This window comes from Plodia interpunctella, chromosome 5, assembly GCF_027563975.2.
Source record: "Plodia interpunctella isolate USDA-ARS_2022_Savannah chromosome 5, ilPloInte3.2, whole genome shotgun sequence".
Lineage (NCBI taxonomy): Eukaryota > Metazoa > Arthropoda > Insecta > Lepidoptera > Pyralidae > Plodia > Plodia interpunctella.
In genome coordinates, this window is record NC_071298.1 from 5,834,788 (window position 1) to 5,859,331 (window position 24,544).

General features: G+C 35.7%; 3 protein-coding genes across 4 annotated transcripts; 1 reads left to right on the forward strand and 2 right to left on the reverse strand.

Moving 5' to 3' along the window:
* Positions 1–5: 5 nt before the first annotated feature.
* LOC128669868 (opsin-1) lies at positions 6–2,851 on the reverse strand. 2 transcript variants are annotated; one of them, XM_053745071.1, is made up of 9 exons: positions 2,695–2,851; positions 2,381–2,552; positions 2,172–2,292; positions 1,972–2,089; positions 1,675–1,888; positions 1,446–1,593; positions 1,166–1,276; positions 775–941; positions 6–591 (listed from the first exon to the last, which is right to left on the reverse strand). In XM_053745071.1, the coding sequence occupies exons 2-9, from the start codon at positions 2,521–2,523 to the stop codon at positions 465–467; spliced, it is 1,149 nt and encodes a 382-aa protein (XP_053601046.1). In that variant the 5' UTR covers positions 2,524–2,552; positions 2,695–2,851; the 3' UTR covers positions 6–464. The 2 variants fall into 2 exon arrangements, with proteins under 2 accessions (XP_053601046.1, XP_053601047.1); XM_053745072.1 differs by lacking the exon at positions 2,695–2,851 and having other exon boundaries at positions 2,172–2,307; positions 2,381–2,521.
* A 3,142-nt stretch (positions 2,852–5,993) lies between these two features.
* Positions 5,994–15,902, forward strand: Sld5. Its single transcript, XM_053744908.1, has 3 exons — positions 5,994–6,744; positions 7,555–7,653; positions 15,509–15,902. The coding sequence occupies exons 1-2, from the start codon at positions 6,165–6,167 to the stop codon at positions 7,626–7,628; spliced, it is 654 nt and encodes a 217-aa protein (XP_053600883.1). The 5' UTR covers positions 5,994–6,164; the 3' UTR covers positions 7,629–7,653; positions 15,509–15,902.
* On the reverse strand, positions 9,528–23,955 carry LOC128669794 (ATP-binding cassette subfamily C member 4-like). Its single transcript, XM_053744906.2, has 24 exons — positions 23,311–23,955; positions 21,213–21,461; positions 20,927–21,134; positions 20,429–20,654; positions 20,158–20,314; positions 19,544–19,793; positions 18,651–18,902; positions 17,410–17,577; positions 16,929–17,066; positions 16,517–16,684; positions 15,930–16,064; positions 14,456–14,546; positions 14,097–14,229; positions 12,903–13,178; positions 12,476–12,665; positions 12,211–12,347; positions 11,927–12,067; positions 11,703–11,809; positions 11,332–11,621; positions 11,075–11,197; positions 10,876–10,998; positions 10,475–10,635; positions 10,023–10,128; positions 9,528–9,936 (listed from the first exon to the last, which is right to left on the reverse strand). The coding sequence occupies exons 1-24, from the start codon at positions 23,382–23,384 to the stop codon at positions 9,736–9,738; spliced, it is 4,104 nt and encodes a 1,367-aa protein (XP_053600881.1). The 5' UTR covers positions 23,385–23,955; the 3' UTR covers positions 9,528–9,735.
* Positions 23,956–24,544: the final 589 nt, after the last annotated feature.

Genomic DNA, 24,544 nt, shown 5'->3' on the forward strand with positions numbered 1-24,544 from the left:
CACTGTTTTATGTGGTCATTAACCACTTTGCTTGATATAACTTTATTGGTCCAAAATACAGAGCGTTCGTTTGTCGTAAAGAGTCTATAGAATCGAAGTACTTAAATCTATAGGAGCAGTCTCATGGAAGGGGCAAGGCCTAGCGACATACTGCAGTAAGTATACTAAGTTTTTTTTATTTTTTTTTTATATGTCGTTGGCCCGTCAAGCGGTAGTCAGGTATAAGAAAAGTGTGCACCGTTCAACTCGATACACAAAACGTGAACTCAAAATACGCAGGTAATAAAAAATCTACAACCGCCTGAATATTTTGCAACCAGCACACGCTCTGTGTTCGAGTTTATAAATCGTACAAATGTAAATGTCTGCGTATAAAAATAATAAATAAGATCGCTTTGGCAGATTCGTGTGTCCGATGAGCTGAGCGGTTTGAGTCCGTCGTGTTGGAGTGGAGGTAGGTGCGTTCAAGCGGCGGGTTTCTCCTCTGAGACAGCAGTGGCGCCCGAAGCCACGGAGCCGGACTCGTCGGGAGAGGCCTGGCATGATAGCGATGGGAACTTCTTGTACAGCTCCGCGCGATATTTAGGGTGGCTACGCAATAAACATCAAAGGAATGTAACTAAATAGGTAAGTATAGTACTTAAAATTATCTATCTATTTATGGTCTGAGTCTGAAGAAGACTTCCTGGTTATCTTACTGCTTATATTTAGAAAAACTTAATAATTTTGTTTATTAGGCCAGTCTTTGCTTATGGACTTGGTATATTTTCTCACCTGATCCCATATACAATAGGGTTGTATACAGCGTTAGCCTTGGCGAAAAGCGAGCCCCAGATGGTGGCTAAGGGGCTGATGGGGGCGCTCTCGAATACGCCAGTGTAATTGATGACTAGATATGGAGTCCAAGCCATGAACCACAAGGAAATGGTCATCAACGCTACCTGTAGAAAAAAGGTCGAATTGATTATTTACTTCTTTTTCATAATTTAGTTTTTATGAAAACAAAGGTTCGTAACAATACTAAATAATAAATTCATATAAGTAATAAACAACTTATAAAAAAACTCGCACTTCCTAATGCTTTATGATATGGTTTTAAAAAATTAAAAAGGGCTTTTTAAATTTAAAGATTTTTGTAGAAAACCTAACATTTGCAAGAGTTTACCTTCGCTAGTTTGCATTCAGCGCTGGTATTTGCTGCTTCAGAAGACCTTAGGGAAGCAACATTCATCTTTTTGGCCTGTTCTCGCATGGCTTTCTCGTGAGCTGCTACGGCCTAAGGAACACAAACAACAAAATTGCTTTGAATAATCGTTCGTTATATGACATACACGTATAGTTTAAATTCCATTATACTAGAAACAATATACTTAATTTAATAATTAATTTGAAAGTTTAATTTATGAACCACCGATGTTAAATTGATAATATATTTTTTTAAATACCTGAACGATGAAGAAGTAGGAGTAGATAATAAGTAGAAGTGGCATGAAGTAACAGAACACTGAGTAGATAAGGATATAGCTGCGGCTGAACCAGTCCTTGTTCAAGTAGTCGGTACCGCAGGCAGTCATGTTGCCCTCGGGTACATACCTAAATAAAAAACAGGCTATGTGTAAGAAAGGTCACTCAAACAGTTAGGGGACAAACTGAAAGTTTAATATTGTTAAGTACCTATTCCATCCGAAGAAAGGAGCCAGAGTCCACGCCAGAGAAAACAACCAGATTCCAAGGATACGCAGAAGAGCACCATTATTGGTCATTGGCTTCGCCGCAATACCTTTCACGATGACATTGTATCGATCGAAAGCAATCATAGTCATTGTCCATATTGAAGCACAGCCGAAAAGTGAACCAGCGCAAGCATACAGCTCACATGCAAGAACTCCTAAAATAAAATAAAAATGCCTTTTAAGAAGAAGATAGGTCTAGAGTCCATGTCAATGTCTATCAGTATATTTGTAAACTTACCGAAAACCCAAGTTTCGTAGTAACAATTTATAACCATTGCCGGGGACATGGCGCACATCATCAGGAAGTCGGAGAATGCTAAGTTCACTACTAGTAAGTTTGAAGGCGTCTTGAGACTCTACAATCAAAACATATAATTTTAGAAGATGATAAACTTGTGATATAAGTGGTAAGGAGATAGATAAGCAAACTTGGAGAACCTTTGTGGAAGTAAAGATGTAGATGACCATTCCATTGCCAGCTATAGAGATAAAGCCAAGTACGCCAATAGTGAAGCCCAATAGTCCATGCCACAATGGGTTCATAGGAGGAAACTGGTACCTATAAAATTAAAGACTGTAAGGGATCTCAACTTTCCATAGATAGTTCTATAAACTAGTTAAATAGTACTTGTAGAAGAGAAACAAACCAATGAGGGTCGATCAAATGTAGCAATTCTGGTGGCACTTTGTCGACAACGGTCTGGTTAGACGAACCATAAGCAGCAACCTGTCCGCCCCATGCTTGAAGCGCAGCCGCGCCCGGCCCAGGGTCTAGACTAACAAACGACATCTTCACACGATCTCTGCTGGATATTTAACCTGGTGATACAAATAAATTTAAAATAATGTCTTCACTAATATACCTAGGTAAGTTATCGTAGGATATTCCAACTAATTTTGTACTAATTTTATAGTAAGTAAGTAGATAATTCTTATTTATAAGTACTAATAATACACTTACTTAAAAGGGCCAGGATAGGGGCCGCCGAGATGGTTACTATCAAAAATACTGAAGAAAATCGTGTGACGAACTACTCCAGTCTTTAGTTAACCGATCCCGCGTTGCGGTGGATTGCCGAGGCGGAGGCTACTCGTTTTCTTCCAACTTTCCTGTGTCTTATATATATGGAGAAACAGAGGATTAACTACGGCGTCATGAACAAAATCAATATTTATAATAAGATATAAGTATCTAAGAAGGTGAATACATTACCTACTTTGGGTATAGGTATGTTATGACGTTCACAGGGAGGGCTTCTTGTATTGGCATTAATTTTCAGTGGGTAGGTAGGATACTTTAAGAGGTATTCCCATTCACAGATACCTATTAAGTTGGTGCTTTTATCTTATTTACTACTAGCGGCCCGCCTCTGCTTCGCTCAGTAAAACTACCTTTACTGGAGTCTCCTAAAGGTTTCGTCTATATCTGTACCAAATTTGTTTATAAATTTTGAGTTTATTAATTACAAACGAAATTATAAATCTTTTCTCTTTATAATATTACTATATGGATTGATATGATACTAGAAGACTTATTCCTGAGACACCGATTTTTCAAATTTAGTTCCGTATACAGCAGCCTCTTTTTCCAAATCCTTTTCTGTGCAAAATGTTCATATGGCAGAGTCTAAATATTCGAAATACCCAGACTCTGATCAATCCAGCTTTTGAAAGAAATACCTGCTACGTAAATTCATTACTCTTAGTAGTTCAACCCTGTGTTTTTTTTTTCTTACGTTACTAACGATGTTATGCGGCTACTTAGAAGAATAAGGGAATATCGGTTAATAAGATTATACACCCCAGCTCTTCGCTCACAGTGTAATGGAGAGTAGCCAAATAAATAGAACAATTTTGATAGGTGACTATATATGTCGATGAGGACAGACCTGTGGGGTAGAATTGTATGTGAATGTGACCCTCTTGAATAAACTATTCGAACACCTTCGGGAATTCTTACAAAAACTATAGAAGTGGTACTGATACCTACCTAGGTCTATCGACTTCAGCTATCTTTATTTTTAACGAGCTGCGCCCCGGGGCTTCGCTCCCCTAGGAATTTGAGGATAAAAGTATTATATATATAAACATATAATATAAATAAGCATTTATAACATTCGTAGGATATATTAGTAGGATACTCTCAGTCCTCCTCGTGTGTTCCCGGTTACATTTGGGGCAATGGCATCTTTAAGCCCGGGGTCAGCCGTCAGCGTAATATATAGGCTTTAAAAACCTTGAAGATCCATCTGTAATTTTACAAAGCATGGTCCTATTCTAAGGCGGGAACACACGTCACCATATTATATTTGTGAAAATCTATTAAAACTCTTACGTTACTGAGTGACCGATTAACTGACTGACAACGTACAGCCGCCGAAACTAATGGGCGTAAGAAGCTGAAATTTGGCATGTAGGTTCTCTGGGGAGTGTAGGGATTTTTGGAATTTCTACCCCGAAGAGGGTGAAAGGGGTGACAAACTTTTATATGAATGTTCTACACCGTTTGAAGTTTGTGACTTGACTTGTATGGGACTTAATAAAATCAAGATAAAACGCTAAAAATTGATATACATACTCTTCACAGTAAATCACACCTCATAACATTAAATAACTTGAAATATTAGGTAAGAGAAAGAAGAAGAAAATATAATAATATGCATTATCTAAGTAAGTATATTTTGAAAATTGCATCTCTAAGGGAATGATGTAGGGATGAAAATTTATATGAAACTTCATTATTTTTGAAGAGAGACCCATAAATTGTTTAATTTACGTTTGTGGTTTATAAAAAGCCCGGACGAAACACGTCATGGAAAATAGGACAGCACGTGTTGCAGAAAGCGGGAGTGGGAGTCGTAGCGGGAAATGGAACGTACCTAGTGGAAAATGGGCGAGGCAAGTAGTGGGAAATGGGGCGGGTGACATTGCGAAAAACGTGATGGCATATACATATACATACGTACATATCGTACATATCGTATGTACGAATTAAACGGTACGGGATACCTATATAGTAGGAAGTGGTATTGGACAAATTGCGCGACGAGACACGTAGCGGTAAACAGGAAATTGAACTAAAGATGAGAAAAAACATGAATTTGAAACTTAAAGACTATTTGGGTACATCAAAACAAGCAACTTTTATTCTACGACTTTTCATGATTCGTAGTTTTTTTTTAAATATAAAAGTAAATACAATCTAATTTGCGATTCTACACAACTCTATATAATGGCCAAGCAACACGATACAGCAGTAGGCGTTATACATGTGGTGGAATCGAACATAGAGATAAGGTATTATAGAAACTACATTATAAAACTAAAAAAAGGATTTTTTGTATTTATTACGTTTAGACAAAAGATTTTAGTCCCTATGTAGGTACCTTATGCGCCTGTGAAAGGTTATGCGTTAGATACCAGTAACCGTGTATATTTCCACCAGTCCAGAATACGTATGAAATTCAGGCGTGTCAACATGTCTGTCTGTGTATCTGCGTGTATGTGTCTGTGTCGTCGTAACTCCCAAACGGATGAACCTATTTTCATTTAATTTTTTTTTGTGTCATAGATAATTTTATCCCGAGTGTTCTTAGCCATTTTTCATGAAAATCTGTTCAGCCGTTCAAAAGTTGTAGCGAAATGAATGTTGAAATTCGCAGGTTTTTTAATTTGTCTAACAAGTAAACTTATAACTTTATTTGAACCTACAAGTTCAGATTTCTGTAATTGATTATATTTTTCCTGCGGATTCACCCGCGTGTATTTCCACCCCATTATAATTATTTGGGGTTTATTTTTATATGCCTAACTAGCTTTTGTTTTAAAGGGGGTTATAACAAATTTCATCAAAATTGTTTCCAAACCAGTGTTATAGTATAGTGAACAGACAGAACAGACTTTCGCATTTATAATCAAAATCGGCCCAGCTTAGGCTTAGAAACGTGACAGGCAAACTTTCGCATTTGAAATATCTATTAGTAAGGTAAGGATATAGTCTGGCATATTGATTTTATAATGAAGTCACATAGCCTATGTCATGGGTAACGTATTGCAACACAGATAATAATATAAGAATATTTCAATGTATTTACTTAATATTCTTATATCTGATGGTTGCTACAAGCGTCTGGCAAATTGCAAAGTGTGTCGGCTCGGACTCGACGATGATTGATATGTCAAAATGACAGTTTTGTACTTGGCTGTATGGGCTAGAACCCTTTGCCTCCTCAATGAAACGAGGGAATAAACAAAAAAAAATGACAGTTTTGTTTGATTGAAAACCAATATCAAAATTTTCAGTCGAGTAGTTTCCCTGATGTTTAACTTTCGTTGTTGTTATTTGTTGCAAACTTGCTTCTCGTTTGTTTATTGCTAAATTTATTTATTGTAGTAAATATAATCAAGTGTATTTCCAATAATATTAATTCTATGGATTTACACGAAGATATTGGATTAAGTGACGAAGAAGAAGAAATAACAGCCGATACCGTTTTGCGGACTCTTCAAAATGCTTGGCAAAATGAAAGGTTGGCGCCAGAAATACTTCCACACCGAAATGATATGGTAGAGTGTATGCTAGGGCAGATACAGCATATGGAACGTAATATAAATAAACTGCCAAAAACAGATCTTCGCGCATGTATTCACAAGATGGAATTGAGCAGAATAAAGTTTATCATTTGCAACTACCTTAGGACTAGGTTAAATAAAATTGAGAAACATTGTATACCTATTTTAAATGAAGAAAAACAACGAATAGAATCTGGAACAAATTATTTGACACCGTCAGAATTGAAATATGCCCAAGAATATTTGCTAAACATGGAAAATCATCTCAAAACTGTTATTCTAGATAAAGTCCCAAATAACATGCAATCATTTGAAATGAGTAAGATGGCTGTATATCCTAACTTACAGTCCCATGTATTTCTTCAAGCGAATGAATCCATTGCTGGAGTTGTACTGGAAGATATTTTTGGAGATCAAGATGAAGAAATAGATTTAGAAGGTATTGTAATAATGTGTTTATAGTTTCAAATTTTTGTTAGTTGCAAGTAGTTGCCTCTGGTCTTATATATAGTCATCTTCAAATTCCCATCCACTATATATACCTGTGATACACATTTTCAAATTATGCAATACCTCTACAAAACTTTTAAAGTGGCATGTCAATAAAAGTCTGTTTTGAGATAATTAAACTTTTGTAAAATTAATTTTCTCATTAATTAGACTGACTTTCTGAGTTTTTATTTGAATTGTATGGGCTAATTAGTTGGGAGGCGATCTCCGTGGCCTAATGGTCATCATGTCGGCTGTCACTGCTACACTGGAGGTACCAGGTTCGATCCCTGGTCAGGTCAATGGATTGGATGTTTATCTATACATACATGTATATGTTATATACATGTATGTATAGATAAACATCGTGTGATTTGTCCCTATATACTTTATTTATATATACATCCAACATCCTTAATAATTTAGATTTTTTTGACCTGCAAAACTTTTTAGTGGGGCAGAATAGCTCATGTAGGTTTTATTAATCAGTTTTATTGAATGTATGAAACCCTAGAACTACTGATCAGATTTATAAATTTTGTTCATGAAGAAGGCTTGTTAATACAGCTTGTGTCATTCCCATTTAAACAGTTGCTCTTTCTCGTTTAAACGGTTCCATCTTCAGCCACAAAGCATTGAAACCCACTAATGATATATTCATCATCAATTTTGACTTTTTAGCACAGAATTTTATTTCGTCACTGTGCATAATATTATCTTCTATTTGATATGAATGTTTAACAGTCATGTTTTGTTGCAGCGGGATCACAACACATTCTTCAATACAAACCCATTTCTGATTTAGTCAAGAATGGCAAAGTACAACTAGTGTAAATATTTGGATATTTGAAGAAACAATGTAAGTCATTTGTCAATTGAGATACAACATTAATTATCTCTCTCACTCATATCAATATAAAAAAACATTAAATATATCAAACAATGTATTTGTATACTATTATCCATATTTATATTTATAATAAAATATAGTATTGTTGAGTTAGTATCCCATAACACAAGTCTCAAACTTACTTTGAGGCTAGCTCAATCTGTGTGATTTGTCCAAATATATATTTATTTATTATATTTATGTATTCCTCATATCTGAGGTTTATGGTCATTACATGGAATGAAACACGCACAACAACTTTCTAAGCACTATTAATGGAGTGGTTTGCCATTACCTTCTCCATTTCACAGACAAGTTAATTTTCAACCAGTGTGCAGGTTTCATCACAATGTTTTCTTTCACCAGAAGTAACTGGTTTACAAAAATAATTAATAAAAAAATTCTTCATTATAATATTTTTTATTATAATTTACTGTAACAAATATCTCTTAATACTATCTTGAAAGTTAAGGCACACTATTGGACACAAAGTTTATAATGCTGGGAATGCATAGAAAATCTATTGGTAATGTTAATGTATTGTAAATGTTTGTATTAAATAATTGTATATCACAGCATATTGTTAAATTTTAAGTTTCTTTCATTACACATTTTACTTTGGTACTATTGCAGAAAACTATTATATTAGTAACAGTCAGTCTCCGTTCGCATCTAGTTATGAAAGATAATTTTGATAGCGACAGAAGGGGGTCATAGGCCTATCCCAAGGTGCCACTCTTTGTGGGTATTAGACACATTTAGATGCTAACACCCAGCATAGTACAGTGTTTCAAGGCGATCACTGGCCTGCAATGTTTGATTTATTTACTTGCAATTTTTTATGTCAACCCTAAGTAAAAAATGTCTTTAACTTTTTTATTGAGGTTATTGATATATTTAAACAATAAAGTGATTAAAGCTTTCAAAGCCAAAGGCCTAAATAGCTTAGTCCCTGTCAACACCTTTTGAGGATAATATTAATGTATAATTTTTATTTATTTGAGACAATATTTTATCATTATTAAAAGAATAAAAATTTAATGATAATATGTTGTGTAAAAGTATATTTTTATACAGAAAAGCAGTTATAAAGTGCCTTAAGTACTTATATGTATGTGTCTATTACCATATTGTAATTTTTTACTCTTTAAATAGCATCAAAAAATAATTAAGTATTTGGTATACAATCACACATAATTTTAACAATTTCAATATAACAATTTGCTAAATATATTGTATATATATTTTAAATAATTAAGTATGATGAATATAAGTACAGTTGTATAAGAATTCTTTAATCTAAAAATGAACACATTAATATAGACAATGATTTTCTATGTATAATAAAATATAAACATTAGGTTTTGTAAACATAATTTGAGACACAAACTAAAGAGGCTAGTATACCATGCTTAACTGCCTATAATTTATTAGGTCTGTGCTAATGTACTGAATTAGCCAGTTTTTCTCTTGCATTAAAAAACAATGCAGGTATACAAAATATGGGAATAATATAGATAATGCATAGTATAAAAAATCTTAAGTACAAAATATTTTATGCTTATTAATTTAAAATACTTATATATTCAATGAGTAGTAATAATTCAAATTATTGTACTCATTAAAACATTGTATTGTTCCAACATACACCATGATCATAAATTAATATATTAAGTATACAAAATATGTTAATGTACATTAAAAATTCGTTTTTAATAAATGCTAAAGCACCTTTACTTACTAATTTCTTTACCTGCAACAAAATTAAGTACCTAATGTTGCTATATTTTAGGATGTTGCTATATTTTAGGATATTGCTATAATTTATGTATATAATAATATTACGAATTACTAACTACATTATTCGACAAATCAAATATGACTTGGTTACCACAAGTAGGTATACATATATTTCACTGTAAGTAAGTAAGTACATGTATTTCACTGCACACATAAACTTATAGTAATATTAATAAATATTCTTCGTTAGGCAAATGCCCTAAATCAACTAGCTGATAATGCATAATCTCAAAACATCGGCAAGGATCGCTTTTAAGCTTTGACGGCGTTAGTGTTGTGGTCGTCGGCGTCTACATATTTAATGTGATCGGAGTATGCCTTCGCTGCCACGTCACGCAGACTTTGTTCGGACGCAGCACCCAGCTGGTTCACCATCTTTGTGAAAGGTCCTTCCTCATTTTGTAATAGCTCGTGTGGGTGACCGCATTCGACTATTTGTCCTGCTTCCATCACCTGTTTTCATATAGGTACATACATTTTAGAGAATAATGGCATCATGTGAAGATTGATTAGAACATATACTTGGAAGTTGTACTTACTATAACTCTGTCAGCATCGGCGACAGTGTGGAGACGATGAGCAACAGTTATAACAGTGCATTCAGCGAAATGTTTCCGTATAGATTTTTGGATCAACGCATCAGTACTGCAAAGAACAAAGCACACGGAATTGTAATCATTAGACGTGTATTATTTAATAACTCTTATATGAAATTATTCCCAAAAGAAAGAGTTCTCTCTACACCTATGAAGGTTTTTATAGGCAAATTAATTAATTAATTGAAATTTTATGACTTGAAGTAAAATTTAACAAAAACACAGATTGCCAAATTAATGCTAAAAGTATCCTTTCATCACTGAGTGGTTTGTCTGTGCACTAAAACCACAATTAAGAGAAACGAAGAGTGCGGTGGCGGTGCAAAAAAGTTAACACAAGGAAAACTACATACTACTTATATGTTTGATATGAATTATTTAAGATAAGAACTTACTTAGGGTCAACATTGGCAGTAGCTTCGTCAAGTACAAGTAGCTTGTTGCGAGCAAGTGCAGCGCGAGCCAAGCAGAGCAGCTGTCGTTGGCCTGCACTAAAGTTGGACCCTCCTGACGCCACGGAAGATGTTAGAGCATTCACCGCGTTTTTTAATTCCACCTGGAAATTTGTAACAAGTTATTTAACTACACATAATTACATTATAAAAACAATAATATTTAATAAAATTCCGAATTGAAGAATTAAAAATGAAAAAGTATTAGATCAACAACATAACGAATTAAAAAATTAAATATTTGGTATACTATACGTACGTATATTTTTTTGAAGAGTTTTGATCATAAAAAAAAAGTTTGCCCACTATAGTATTTTAAAAAAATCGCCAGAAGAAGACATTACCTGTTCTAATGCCTTCCATATATCTGCATCAGTATATTTGTCGAATGGATCCATGTTGTATCGCAAAGAAGCTGAAAACAATACAGGCTCCTGAGGTATTATGGAGATTTTCGATCGAAGTGCCTGTAAATATTAAACTAAAATTAGTATGAATTTTCCAAATAAATAACACTATATGCAAATGCAAATAAAAACAAACCTTAAGAGCAATCTCCCCGGTATCCACATCATCTATGTACACATTTCCTTCAATTGGTGCCAATCTGAATAATGCAGATATTAATGATGACTTTCCTGCGCCAGTGCGACCAACAACCCCCACCTGCAGAACACACATTTGACTTGTATGAATGCAACAAATGAAGTATTGAACTTGTATGAAGTACAAACATGTCAAAATAAAAAAAAATAACGTAATTTAAAAAATAATTAGGAGCTTTTAGCTCTTATCTGTACCTTCCAACCGCTTTCAATGACTACGTTCAAATTCTTAAGAACGGGATCGGAATCCTTGTCATATCTGAGATATAGATCCTTAAAAATGAGTCGTGCGCGTTGTGGCCAACCGGTTGGCGGATCTGGGCCTGCGGTTTTTTCTAGCGGAAGAGAAGTAAACTGCACAAGGCGTTCCACGCTAGTCATTTGAGAGACTACTTCGGTGGCTTGTTTGACACCATATTGTACCATATTCACGAGGATCAACCCTTGACTGAGAGCTAGACCCACATTGCCAGATTTCATCCCCCCTGCAAAAACATATATTTATATAGTCAATGCAACAAGTTTGAAACTATTTTTAATAGAATGATAGGGAAGCGGAAAATTACCGTAACTGTCTAGTATCAAAAAAGCGTACGAAGCTATGATGACATACAGAGCAGAGATAAGACTCAACCATATGGAGAATGCAGTGTTTGTCACCAGCGTTAAGTACCTGTAATATTGAAAATAGTTTGCATAATTTATTTTTGACCCGATGATACTGAAGATATGGCTTACCTACAAGCAAAATTAATAAGACAGGCAGTAATGGGTTCAGAATGTGACATACCAAGCAGAAGTGTGTACGTCCTGTTTATCATCAAATTGTCTGCGCAGCATCTCCTCCGCGCCACATGCGCGCACTGTGGTGAGCCCCGACATTGTTGCTGACATATGCGAAAAAACTGGACTACGAGACACGCCCTCCACTCTGAAAATAAATAAGTCAATTCCAACATTGATATGCTGTTACAAAAATGAGATTGACACTACAAGCTAAAATAAACTTGTAAACAATTTATTGTAATCAACTCAGGAGTACTCAAAACATTGTTTATCTACATAATTACGTACCTTTTAATAGCTTGCGCTGTACTTAGGTAGATGATAGTCCACAAATACATGAAAATAGCACACATTGCCGTTGTTAGTAACATGTATGGGTTGACGATGGCCACCATAACTAAAATCCCCAACATTACCATGAAAACCTGTAAAAAATATATATTAGTTACATGTCACATCAACTTGATGCATCATATATTATACCTGTAAATGCGACTCAAACACAATCGAAAATTAAGACTATATAGTTTATTTGTTACTTTGCAAATTTTACCTGTATACTGTCTAAATACATCCTGGGTAAGATTTCGTCTACCACTCCCATGTCTTTGGAGAACCGGTTAAGGATACGTCCCGAGGAGTTAGTATCGAAGAATCTCATGGTTGCAGCCAATATGTTACTAAACATCTTATTGTGCAATTTGATGGAACTTCTCATGCATGCCCATAGGAATAGGATTGATCTGTAAAAGAAGTATTAGGTATTCAGATACTTGGCATTAGTCACTAAACGAAAGAAGTACGCGCCAAACAGAAACATTATTATTATTTTTTTCTTTTTATTATCATTATTCAACTAACATACAAATGTTGACTTCTCTACACTTACTCATACAACTACAGACTGCACGCTTTATACTTTAATAAACATATCATTTGATGACTTCCAAAGCAATTTTTAGCATTTGAAATTTACGTACCTGAATGTAGTCAGTAAAATGCACCCAATTATTCCTACAGTCCAGATGTAAATGTAGAAAGCATGATAATCCATTTCGGTGTTAACAAAAGTGATATTTTGATTAAGTGGTTCAGACGCCACAGTTGTTGTTGAGAAGTCTGGAGGGATAGAATCAGTTGGTAGAGTAATGTACATTTCTTCAGTAGCTGATATGGTATCGTTATTTGTGGAAACACTGATATTAGTTGTTTCTTTGAATGGTACCGCTGCGTTTTTAGCGTCAACATCGTTCATCCTGAAATAATCCGAGAATTCATATAGAATTTTTTGGCTTGCTGTTTTTGCTTTGGTATTTTCATAACTAAGGTACTCAATATTTGCTGTTTACAAAATTTACTGTATTGTATGCACTGATGACTTTGCTCTTTTATTTTTGTTTGAATACCTAACATATTCAAATAGAATTCATTATCGCTTTAACAGTTAAGAATTTAGCTATCAGTTAGCAATTATTTATTTTATTTTATTTGCAATTTAATCATCAGAATACCTACTTAGATAACACGCACAAATTTGCTACATTTTCTTTGCAAATGTCATAGGTAGTAAGTACATTATCATTGTGATCTATCTGAGTAGGCATAGGTATATGGCCTCCCTGTTTCGTAATCTTAACAAATGCACATCGAGTGCACAGATTTATATATTAGTGATGGAGTGCTTTCCTTTCTCTCTCGAATTGAAAAATCGATATAATAGCAAACCAATGTAATAGTTTTTATTATCGACTCTTACCGCATTCCCATAAATTGCTATTGGTGTTATGAATTATGTTTTACTTTCTTCCCCATAGATTTTTTCTTATAACAGTATCCCACAAGCAGCAGGATATTGTGGTACACATTACGGAAGAACTATAACTCAATATAATAAAGTTAAGTCATTCATGCAACGCAACTGCATGTGCAACGCAAATCCCCTGCGTGTCTCGTCCCGTTTTATACTGGTTATAATGGCTACACACTATCGCCGAACTCGCATAGGTATATGCCAAGCCGACGCGAATACATAAAAATTGCGTAATTTGTATGAGTGCTTTTATTTACCGGAATGAAAAACCAGAGCTGTATACCGAATCCGCCAAGTACAGCGAACTGATCCACGATAGTGTGGTGTCATTAGATATATAGAGTAGGTGCATAATGTTTGTTACCAATGGGTGAGCCAGAGGTCGCTAGCGGAGGTGACGACTTGCGCCAGCACGACAGAGAACAGAATAAATAACAGCAGGCCCCAGCCGCTGCCGGAGCGGAAGTATGTACTGTACACCGCACCAGCCACGCGCCCTGGGACAGATTTATTTTATAGTCACAAGCACAATACTTACAATACAATACTCTTTATTGCACCAAAATTACTTACCTACAAACATAACTTTATAAGGTGACTCACCGGCACACTAGCGCCACCATCACTTTTTATCAATTTCTTTTATTTGTTAGCGAAAACTAAAAAATAAACTTAACAAATATGCTAGAGTAGGTAAGAAATTTTATTAAGTATATGATATACCTGTTCCCGAAATTTCGGCTGTTTCCTCAGGATCTTCTTCAGCTACGTTTTCAGCTTCCTTATTCCCAAATGTGCTAGTACTGGACTGAGACTGAAAGAATAATATGTAGACTTAAATTACTGTCGTAAATTGACATACGAGGTGGCGTTTGAAAAGTCCATGACGATGGGAAGAAGAAACATTTTGTTTTCATTTATTACTTTTCTACATGATCTCCTTTTATCTCTACACTCAGTCTAGTCGAGCGATGTTCCGACCTCTTCAATGCAAAAAAAAAAAATTGTCTAACCCTGAAAGTTACGGCTGGTTTCTATATGGCATATACTATATTCTTGTCGTAACTGGGCAAGTATTGATATCACGATTGCATACGAGTGAGTCGGAGCATTACTGTGGCCGTCACTTTACTAGCCCACCAACAGTTTTTGGGTACGTTCCCTGGTAGATGCCCTTCCGTGTTGTCTACTGTTACGTACCGACGCATAAATCCACACGAATAGCGGCTATATCTGGCTAGATATTTCTCAGAAGTTGTTAATGGATTTCGATTTTAATCTACTCTCAGTACCTAAATGCAGCACACATCTTGCAGCAACCTTTCCCATTCCCATAATTACATTCAAAATATAAAAAACTCGATCAGTCAAGACGTACCCATCATCATGTCCATTATCACGTAACTTCACTAGATGATGTGCCAAAACACTATCGTGGATCTTATTAACCATACCCTCAGTTAGTGGTGACGTCAACATAACGAATTTCTGTAAACTACTTTAAGTAGCATCTCATGAGAAGAAGTGTAATCACCATACTGTGTATATTGTCAGGGATCTGCTTTCTAGTTACTACTCTGCTTTCTAGTTACTACTCTGCTTTCTAGTTACTCGCTCGTAAAAAATGTGTTTATGTAACATTCGAGACTCTCTTTTCATCATTTACTTAGAAGCTAAACCATTTTGATCCTGTTGTGAGTAGACAGCAATAACGTTCATAAATGTAACACTAAATTACATATTATAAGTACTAATCTACTTTTTGTTTTGTTTCAGACGAGTTGCTTCACATTGTGTAATTTTTTACCTATCTATTGCATAACTTTTCGGAGTCTCAAGTATGATAACATTAACCTTGATTTAGTTTTCGTACTTGTTCTATCTATCAAGATAGATTTTTCGTTTGAGATTGTGATTTTACTATTATTATGAAGCAAAAGAACTGGTATTAATTTTCCTGATCTAGAGTAAGACAAAGGATAGAGGAAATAATCTTGTATTATAATATGTTTTTCTGGTGACCTGATATTTGTATTGTAATCTGTCCAACCACTTTTTTTGCGGAAGTCTGAACCTGGGTTGCCGCCACAGTTTATTTACCAATATCAGCATTTACCTAAGGAATCAGATGATGCTGATATATTTATGATAATAAATTGCTTAAAATGTTTTTTTTTTCATAATTGTGTAAAAATACCTGTATAGAGACGGTCCGCTGACGTAACAGCTGCGGTTTGTTTCCCTCGTCCACCTGCTCTTCCTCTTCAAGTAACTCCGCGAATAGAGGCGACCGCGATACCTCTTCGAAAGTGCCCAATGTTTCAATCTCACCCTGTACAAATAGAAGTAAATATTTTTAACCACATGAGGAGATAGGAGATCTTTATTGTCAAAATCAAATTGTGTTTTCTACTTATTCCCTCTATCTTTATAGTCGTATTCCTCATGACTGAGGGTCGTGGTCATTACATGGAATGAAACACACGGAACAACTTTCTTGGCATTAATGGAGTGGTTTGCCATTGCCTTCTCCATTTCACACACAAGTTAATATAATCAACAAGTGTGCAGGTTTCCTCACGATGTTTTTCCTTCACCGGAAGTGGTGGTCGATGAAAACTACTATACATGAGTCAGATTGGTATACAAACTCATGTGGCACGAGTAGGATTCGAACCTGGGACCTTTCGATCCACAGGCGGGCGTCTTAACCATTACACCACGACCGCTACACTTATTTCCTACTACCGGCGATTATTTAGTTTCTATCTGTTGTTTACTTACATTATGAAGTATAACGACTTTGTCGGCAGTCCGGAGATGATGTAGCTGATGGGTAACTAAAATTCTGGTCGAATGTCGTAGTAGGCCGGTCACGCATTCGGACACCAGATGTTTGCCAACGTGCGTATCCACGGCAGAAAGCGGATCGTCCAGTAAATAAATGTCCGCCTATAAATATAAAAGAAAAAGTCCGTTATCTAGTTCTTCAGTAGACATCTAAGTATAGCGCTGTTGCAATGTTTACTTAGGGTGTGTAGCTTCCACGTACATTTGTTGAGTTTTATGATAAATAAATAATGCTATCAAATCCATATTCTCTGTGCAAACTTGATTGCGTAGGAATTAGTGTCTAAGCCTATCTATTATTGCGGTTGTAGTTGCTTTACTAAGGCCGGGTATTACGTTTTATCACCTGTCGGTAACAAGCTCTTGCGAGCCCGATTCGCGCGCGCTGCCCACCGCTGAGGCTGGAGCCGCGCTCTCCTACCAGGGTCGCGTCGCCAGCCGGCAGCAACTCGAAGTCACGAAGCAACGCGCATGCAGTCACCACCTGTATGAAATTATATGGCTCAGAGTGGAGAAAATCACTTCATTCAATTATATTTAAAATACACAGTGGACAAAGAACAAAAAAACTATACTAATAGCTACTGCCCGTTATGTCCGTGGCTTCATTCGCGTAATTTTCCCAGACAACAGTATACCAAAGAAGCATTTAAATTTGGTATCATTTAGCAACGTCTCTCAATCATTTGAGAGTATTACCGGCACATTCTTCAGTCATAAAAATTTTTTGCTCTGAAAGGAAGCGACATAGTCAAACATGGTACGTACTCCCCATATGATTTGCCGTTTCCTATTGTCTAGTATGATATACATATTATAATACCTACCTTCTTATATCGGACGGGGTCATAGGGCAGTCCGAAGAGGATATTCTGTCGGACAGTGGCTACGAACAGCCATGGCTCTTGACTCGCGTAGGAGATGCGCGCGCCGCCCAGTGACACGAACCCTTGGGATGGAACCAACTCACCCAAGATCAGTTGCAACAGCGACGACTGAAATTTATATACCAATTGTACTAAATCCATTTAGTGTTCGATCAATATCTTTTGTAAATAAATAGATTCAGTAACTATTTTAAAGGAGTCAATACCTAGAGAGGGCTTCTTCCAATCTCCGAGCTTATGCTCTTGTCGTTATCATTGCCATTGTATGCGATAGGCCAGTTATACTAAATTTATGGGATAGGATAGCATAGATTAGACTTAAAAATTGAAAATTGCATCAAATCCCTTATAGGATAAATCGTCATACTGTATCTGAATATATATAAGATAAGCGTGAATACGAATAAAAAGTATGGCCTTAATTGCACAGAGTGAGTCCCGCGTCCTACTTTTAATTGACCGTCATTAGATTATAATGTACTCTCTCAGGCAGTCCAGTTCTCTCTGCAAGCCGATAATGGCGTTGTAGGTACCTATGTAAAAAAATACCACCGACCCTTCGATTACAGAAATTTATAAATTCTGTGCACCAATCATGTTTAATCCCTATTGCGACCATTCGCTCGTGAAGGAAAATAATAATAAAAATATAGCACGCATAAAATTCCCATATGATCTTTCACCAAAGCTCTCGGTCTCTAGCTAGTTCTAGCTTAGAGTTCTTGCGAATTATAGTCTTCATGCTATATTATGACTATTGTCAAGTCTCGCGTCGCGTTAATTTTGGCGTGTCATTATTATTTTATATAGTATCGTTACATTATCTCATAGTAAAAAACAAAGTCTCTTCCTGCTGTGTGTCTATGCCTATATATGCTTAGATCTTTAAAACTACGCAATGGAATAACATGTTGGTTTTTTACCGAATGAAATTTGTACTAAGAGCAATATAGGTAGGTATTCTGCCTGGCTGGGTAACCAAAATATGTATATGGACATAATAAACTTATTGTATATTCGCAGATAGCATTATACCCCAAACAATACATGGTACTTATTATTGACATAACAACGACGGGTACGACATTCTAACGGGTAACTACTTAGTTATCTATTTCTATGGGGTATTATTGGGTTATCTGAACAATACATTTTGAGAGAGTGTATTTCATAAATTTTACCTTTCCTGAGCCAACAAGGCCAGCCACACCAACAAATTCTCCTGGTGATGCAGTCAGACTTAAGTTTCTTAAGGTGCTGACAATGGGGTCCTCCATCCAACTTGCGCTGATTCCAGATATAACCAACCCGGTGTGTTTAGCCTTCTCAGTATCAATTTTGCTATTATTCGAGTTATTTATTTTTGATTCGTTGATATCTGACTTGTCCTGTCTTATTTGCGGTATTTTTACTTCATCTAAAAGTAAAAATTCCTGCAACGATTTCATTTATTAGGAACTAATTCAAAATCAGTTCATTTGTTTAGGAGCTATAATGACACTTACAGATACACATACACGTCAAAAACTATCCCGCAACAAAATTTTTGTGCGTTTAGAGATAGAGACTAAAAATGGCCTCTGGGAGAAAAAATAGCATGTGTTTGAATTCATGTCTTTAACATACAGGGTTACTGGTATCTAACGCATAACCTTCCGGAGGCGCATAAGGTACATATAGACTAACATCTTTTGTTCTACGACTTTGTCTAAACGTAATAAATACAAAAAATGTCATTTTTTAGTTTTAATGTTCTATAAAACGTTAACTCTCACGTTCGATTCCGCTACATAACCCTACTGTACTGTCACGTGTTGCTGTTATGTACATAGAGTTAAGATGTGTAGAATCGCAAATTATGAAACTACGAATTACGAAAAGTCGTAGAATAAAAGTTGCTTCTTTTGATGTACCTAAGTAGTCTTTAGGAGGTTTTGCGTTTGATACCAGTTACCCTGTATATAATTGTATATGCATACCAAATTGAATCAAATTCGACGCTTTAGCTGTTATAGCTGACAGATAGACAGGCATGAAAAAAATCACAAAAGAAAATATTTAGATGGATACTTACCTCAATTCTTTGAACTGAGACTTTAGACTCGGCAAGAAAAGACAAAGCAAGCGGAACGAAAATGTTACAAGCGAGTTGTAAAAGGTTGAAATACTGCACGAGGGAAAATGTGATTCCAGAATGTATGTGGCCTCCTATCAAGACGAAGGTGATGAGTGTGGCGTACAGTATGAAACGTTCCGTGAACACACTGAGGGCCGTTGAGAATCCCTTAATCATAGACGTGCGCATGATAAACTTTACTTCCATTCTGAAAAAGACAATAAATTCTTCATTTCTAGTTATACCTCTAAAACTAGACATAGGTACAGCGTATTTTAACTGAGCAGAAGCTATCCTCAAAGTCCCACAGAATAGTAGTGGTGCCCTTGAAGGCTTACCACGACCACGGGCTACCTACAAACAGGTAGCACGTTACTAACGTTCACATGCTGTCTCTTTTTCTCATATTGTGTTCGCGTCGTGAAAAAAGTGAGAACGTATGGGCACAATGACTTACTACGTGTTTTATGTTTCATGGTAGACCCCCAAGACATTCGTTAGGTCTAATCATAGGTAAAAGCTATGTACCTATATATGTAAAAGCTTAAAAATCTTCCCAAGTCAATACTTACTTTCTCAACTTATCCACAAGTTTTTCGAAAGGCTTTTCCCAGGCGTACATTTTGATGACTTGCACTCCATTGACCAACTCACTCATCACTTTTACTCTTTCGTCAGTCCTTTTTGCAATTTTTCCTCTTAAAGTCCCCTGAAGATTACTCAAGTAAACTGAAATTGAACCAACATTAAGTATCTATCTATGCCTTTACTAATAGGTATCTCAATATTTTTTTATGGTGGGACTAATGTTCTACTTAATTTTCATCCTGTTCTTAAATTTACCTTGAACGACAGCAGTTTGTAGGAAAGTGACTGCTAATCCAGCAAGAGTTGCCCATCCAACATGTTGCCAGACGAGGTAGGAGACCACTGGTACCGCTATGGGCATCACCCACAGGTAGTTCAGAAATAAGGCCACCAAATCAAAGCGACTCACGTCGTTCGACATTAAATTAACTACGTGCCCCGCCTCGGTTTTGTCCATGCCAGCACGGTTTAATTTTAAAATCTAAAAATAAGATAAATAATCTTATGTTGTTGAGAAAACGTATTTTGTTAAATAATAAAACTGGGTCCACATGTGGGAATTTTAAATATAAATTCGAAACCCTCTAGTAGAGGTAAGATTTATAGAGCTTTTAAACAACAAAAAATTGCTATTATGCTAGCCAGTTATATAAAATGATATCGACATGAAACAAATGGTACTTTCGTCTAAATCGTTGTTGATGTAATAAATGGTTTATTCGGTTGTTGATAATAATTAAAATCTTATCTTACCTTTCTATATAAGAGCGAACAGCAAGCCACTCTGACTCTCATGCCCACACAACCCTGTGATAACTGTAGATGGTTTAATAATAAAGATGTTCCTACACTAAGAAGATTCAATAAAAAATTATGTATGTGAGCATTTCTGTAACTTTCTGATGTTCTTGGTCTTGCAAAATAATCTATGAATAAACCTAAAGTATACGGGATCAAGGGCCTGAAAATAAACATAACTTAAAGTTCTTGGAACTAATATTCATTCATGTTTATGATTGGTGGTGAAGATTTAACATACCATAGAACGATAAAAAGAAGTCCAACCAAAATTCCGCATAACATGTATTCGAGCCAAAATGAACGTACAATAGCTTTAAATAGGGACGGCTTGTAATTATTATTTTGTTTGGCTTTCACCAGTTCCTGCTCCCAGGCCTCCTCCAGCCGGTCCGCCAGCTTGCCCGAACGGTCGCAATCTCGGGCTTTCCATAGATCTTCTATAGACAAACCTTCTTTGTATCCTCTTCGAAATAAACTGAAACTCCATCTGTAAATAATAATGTAATGCTGTTCACATTGTTTTAACCATCATAGGTCATTTAACTACCAACCAAGTCTCTCTCATCTTAGCGTTTTCCGGTTGCTTCGTTGTTTGCTTGAACGACGGTTACCATAGGTTCTGCTTTCCTATATTTTCGTCTCCACTTCGCACGGTGATCGGCATCCCAAGTTGTCAGGCCACTCAATACATTTTGAAGCAAGTTAATTATTAATTTAATATTCGATCGATGACATTATATCCTTCCTTACATATTATAAATCAAAGTTCTCTGTCTGTTCGGGATAAACTAAAAAACGACAGATGTTCATGCGATTTTCAACAATAGATAGTGTAATTCCTGAGGAAGGTTTAGATGTATAATTTATTATGTTTGTATGTTATGTTTATATGTACCCGAGCGAAGCCGGAAGGGCCCGCTAGTTTCATCATGTTATTATTACGATTTATTAGTTTTGTATTTAATTTGATCGGTGGATTGATACCGATCGACATTTCATGTATTTTTGGTACATATATTTCAGGAATTCAGGACTACAGATTTATGGTCATATTTCCGTCTGAGAGTTTTTGGTTTGAGCTGTGATCTCTATCTCTCCTGCTTTGAAAGATAAAAATTCTTCAAATCAACGAAAGAACCTTTGGCCCTAGCTTTCTCTTATTATTATTATTCGCATATTTTTATATTACTATTGATTCTATATACTTTGATCTAATGATAAATTAGTGGAGTGATGAGTATTCATTTTTTTGTTATCTTGCTAAAGTAAAATAAATGTAATGTAGTTATCATCATGATAGAACTAGTATTATAAGTAGTAGTATTTTAATCAAGGTAACTAGAGTGTTTTTTGTGTGTTACTGGTGTTATTGTCGCAATTTATTGAAAACGTAGTGTTTAACCACAGTATTAGACATCAAAATAAGTCCAGTTTTGTCGAGTGTTTGTCGAACACGTAAAAATAAGCAAGAATGCTCTCGGATGTTTCGTACAGATACGAAATATTAATAATTTACACTACCAACCACCGTACCAATCCACTTTGTGACCTTAGGTAACTGATCTGCTCCTCAAATTCGTACGATAAACTTAATTTTTAGTATGAATGCGATTCATTCCGTAAAAGTTAATGGTACTCGTAGGCCTGCAGGACAAGCAGGTTTGATAAAAATAGGAAAATAATTGCATTCGTTGCTCGCGTTTTCGCTTCCTATGGATGTGAATGAGGTTTTTAAGTTGTTTTCAGTGCATTCATACTAATCAATATCCATACAATTTTTTTATAGGTGAAAGTGTGTTTGTCTTTATTTCACGACAAAACAGAGTATTGGATTGGGATGATTCACCAAAAAAGCGTTTGTCTGCGTTTTTTCAAATGATTGATAGATAAACTTTATCAATATTTACAGATCTACAAAAAAACTTATTAAGAAATTAGGTAGCTATTTTACTACCTAACTGAAATATCCCGGAAATTATCCTATTTCGTTTTGATTATTCAGCTACGGAACCCGGAAATGCTTAGAACCAACAATATTTAAATTATTACTATGACGAAAAGAGCACAACAAAATTGATTTCTGTCGTATCGTTCGGCCAATGAACACAGGTAGTATAGGTATAGATGTATTAAATAGTTCATAGGTACAATCACATAGAAAAGTCTATCTATGATTACGAATAAATATGTACAGGTATTTGACAAATCGAATTCCCTAAGGGAAAACTTGCGGAGTCGCTATTTCAAATGGAATTTGTTTCAAAGTTATGTTTATGCACTATGCTATTAAATAATCTGTGTAAAATATTGATAGATATTTAACATTAGGTACTTACGTTACAAACACTTTAGATAATATGTTCGCTTGCTCATCTGGATTATTTTCTTTTAAAGTCACTTTTGATTCCATTTTGTACTTTTCATGAGTTCCCAAGTTCTAATTAATGATCAACGTAGAGTCGAATATTACTGTTATTATCAAGCAAAGTTTACGTGTCACAGTGTTAGGGAGAGTGCGTAGTAACCATGCAACGATTTGTGTTCACAATAAATTTGCTAATAGCATTTAATGTAAATCGTTTAAGTAATGAATGATGGTTGAGACCGACCGTGAACTTACTACGACCGGAATGACTAAGATTGCATAATATATTGGCAGCAGGGATTTTTTTATTTCTCAGAAATTCAGCGACAACACGGCGGCGCGGCGCAGCGAGACGTCCACTTTATACCACACTTATTGACATTTGATTTATTTCTGGAATTATATCCCCACACTATTGTTATGTACTACCCTCTAACCGAATTTCAAAGTTTCTGCCTTGGTTGAATATTATTTCACTAGTATCACAGCAAAAGACACTGGTCGTTTGGAATTAGGTTACGTCACTGCGTACACGCGACGCAACTTGTTAATTCGGGCGCCGCCGGCGGACTGGGGACTACAGTAGACTGCTATGCATGAATGACATACAACGAGAGATACGATACGTACGACCGACCCGACCTCGCCACACAACTCATCTCGCCTCGTCGTCAATAGTAGGTATCTACTTTAGTACTATAGATTAATTCCCTTTTCATCGTGATGCTGCAATTCATGATTCGCTTGCTGTGCAAAAATTAAACAGGCTCAGTCTCTTTTTTTCCGTTAGGTACCAGTCTTTGTGTAGGAATTGGATTAAAAAATGTTCTACTAGTTCAAAATCAAATCAAAATCAAATCATTTATTCAGAAATTAGGCCTTCACAGGCACTTTTTCACGTCATAATCTAAATTAAATGATGTTTACCAAAGCTACAAACTACTAGCATTTCGGAACGACCACTGCTGAGAAGAAATGCCGAAAGAAACTCATTCAAACAGTGTTGGTCCCTATTATGCCAGAAGGGCTTACCATTTTTTAAATATAAATTTATGTATAATTTTTTATCTGTAATATAACATGTAAGTACACAATAAAGTACATGGTCAAAAGGTATACTGAAACATGTTATGATTGTGCTGATCCACGACGCCTCTACCGGTTTGGACCATTTGAATGTGCATGACATACTCGATCTCCATAAT

Excerpts from the sequence above, each read along its gene's own strand:
- LOC128669868 (XM_053745071.1), bottom strand. The coding sequence starts at position 2,523 with ATGTCGTTTGTTAGTCTAGACCCTGGGCCGGGCGCGGCTGCGCTTCAA. Across the intron at positions 2,293-2,380 it reads CATTTGATCGACCCTCATTG|GTACCAGTTTCCTCCTATGA; the intron begins GTTTGTTTCTCT and ends TTAATTTTATAG. Across the intron at positions 1,889-1,971 it reads CTACGAAACTTGGGTTTTCG|GAGTTCTTGCATGTGAGCTG; the intron begins GTAAGTTTACAA and ends ATTTTATTTTAG.
- Sld5 (XM_053744908.1), top strand. The coding sequence starts at position 6,165 with ATGGATTTACACGAAGATATTGGATTAAGTGACGAAGAAGAAGAAATA. Across the intron at positions 6,745-7,554 it reads TGAAGAAATAGATTTAGAAG|CGGGATCACAACACATTCTT; the intron begins GTATTGTAATAA and ends GTTTTGTTGCAG.
- LOC128669794 (XM_053744906.2), bottom strand. The coding sequence starts at position 23,384 with ATGGAATCAAAAGTGACTTTAAAAGAAAATAATCCAGATGAGCAAGCG. Across the intron at positions 21,135-21,212 it reads CTTCTTTTTATCGTTCTATG|GCCCTTGATCCCGTATACTT; the intron begins GTATGTTAAATC and ends GTTTATTTTCAG. Across the intron at positions 10,636-10,875 it reads TATGGAAGGCATTAGAACAG|GTGGAATTAAAAAACGCGGT; the intron begins GTAATGTCTTCT and ends ACAAATTTCCAG.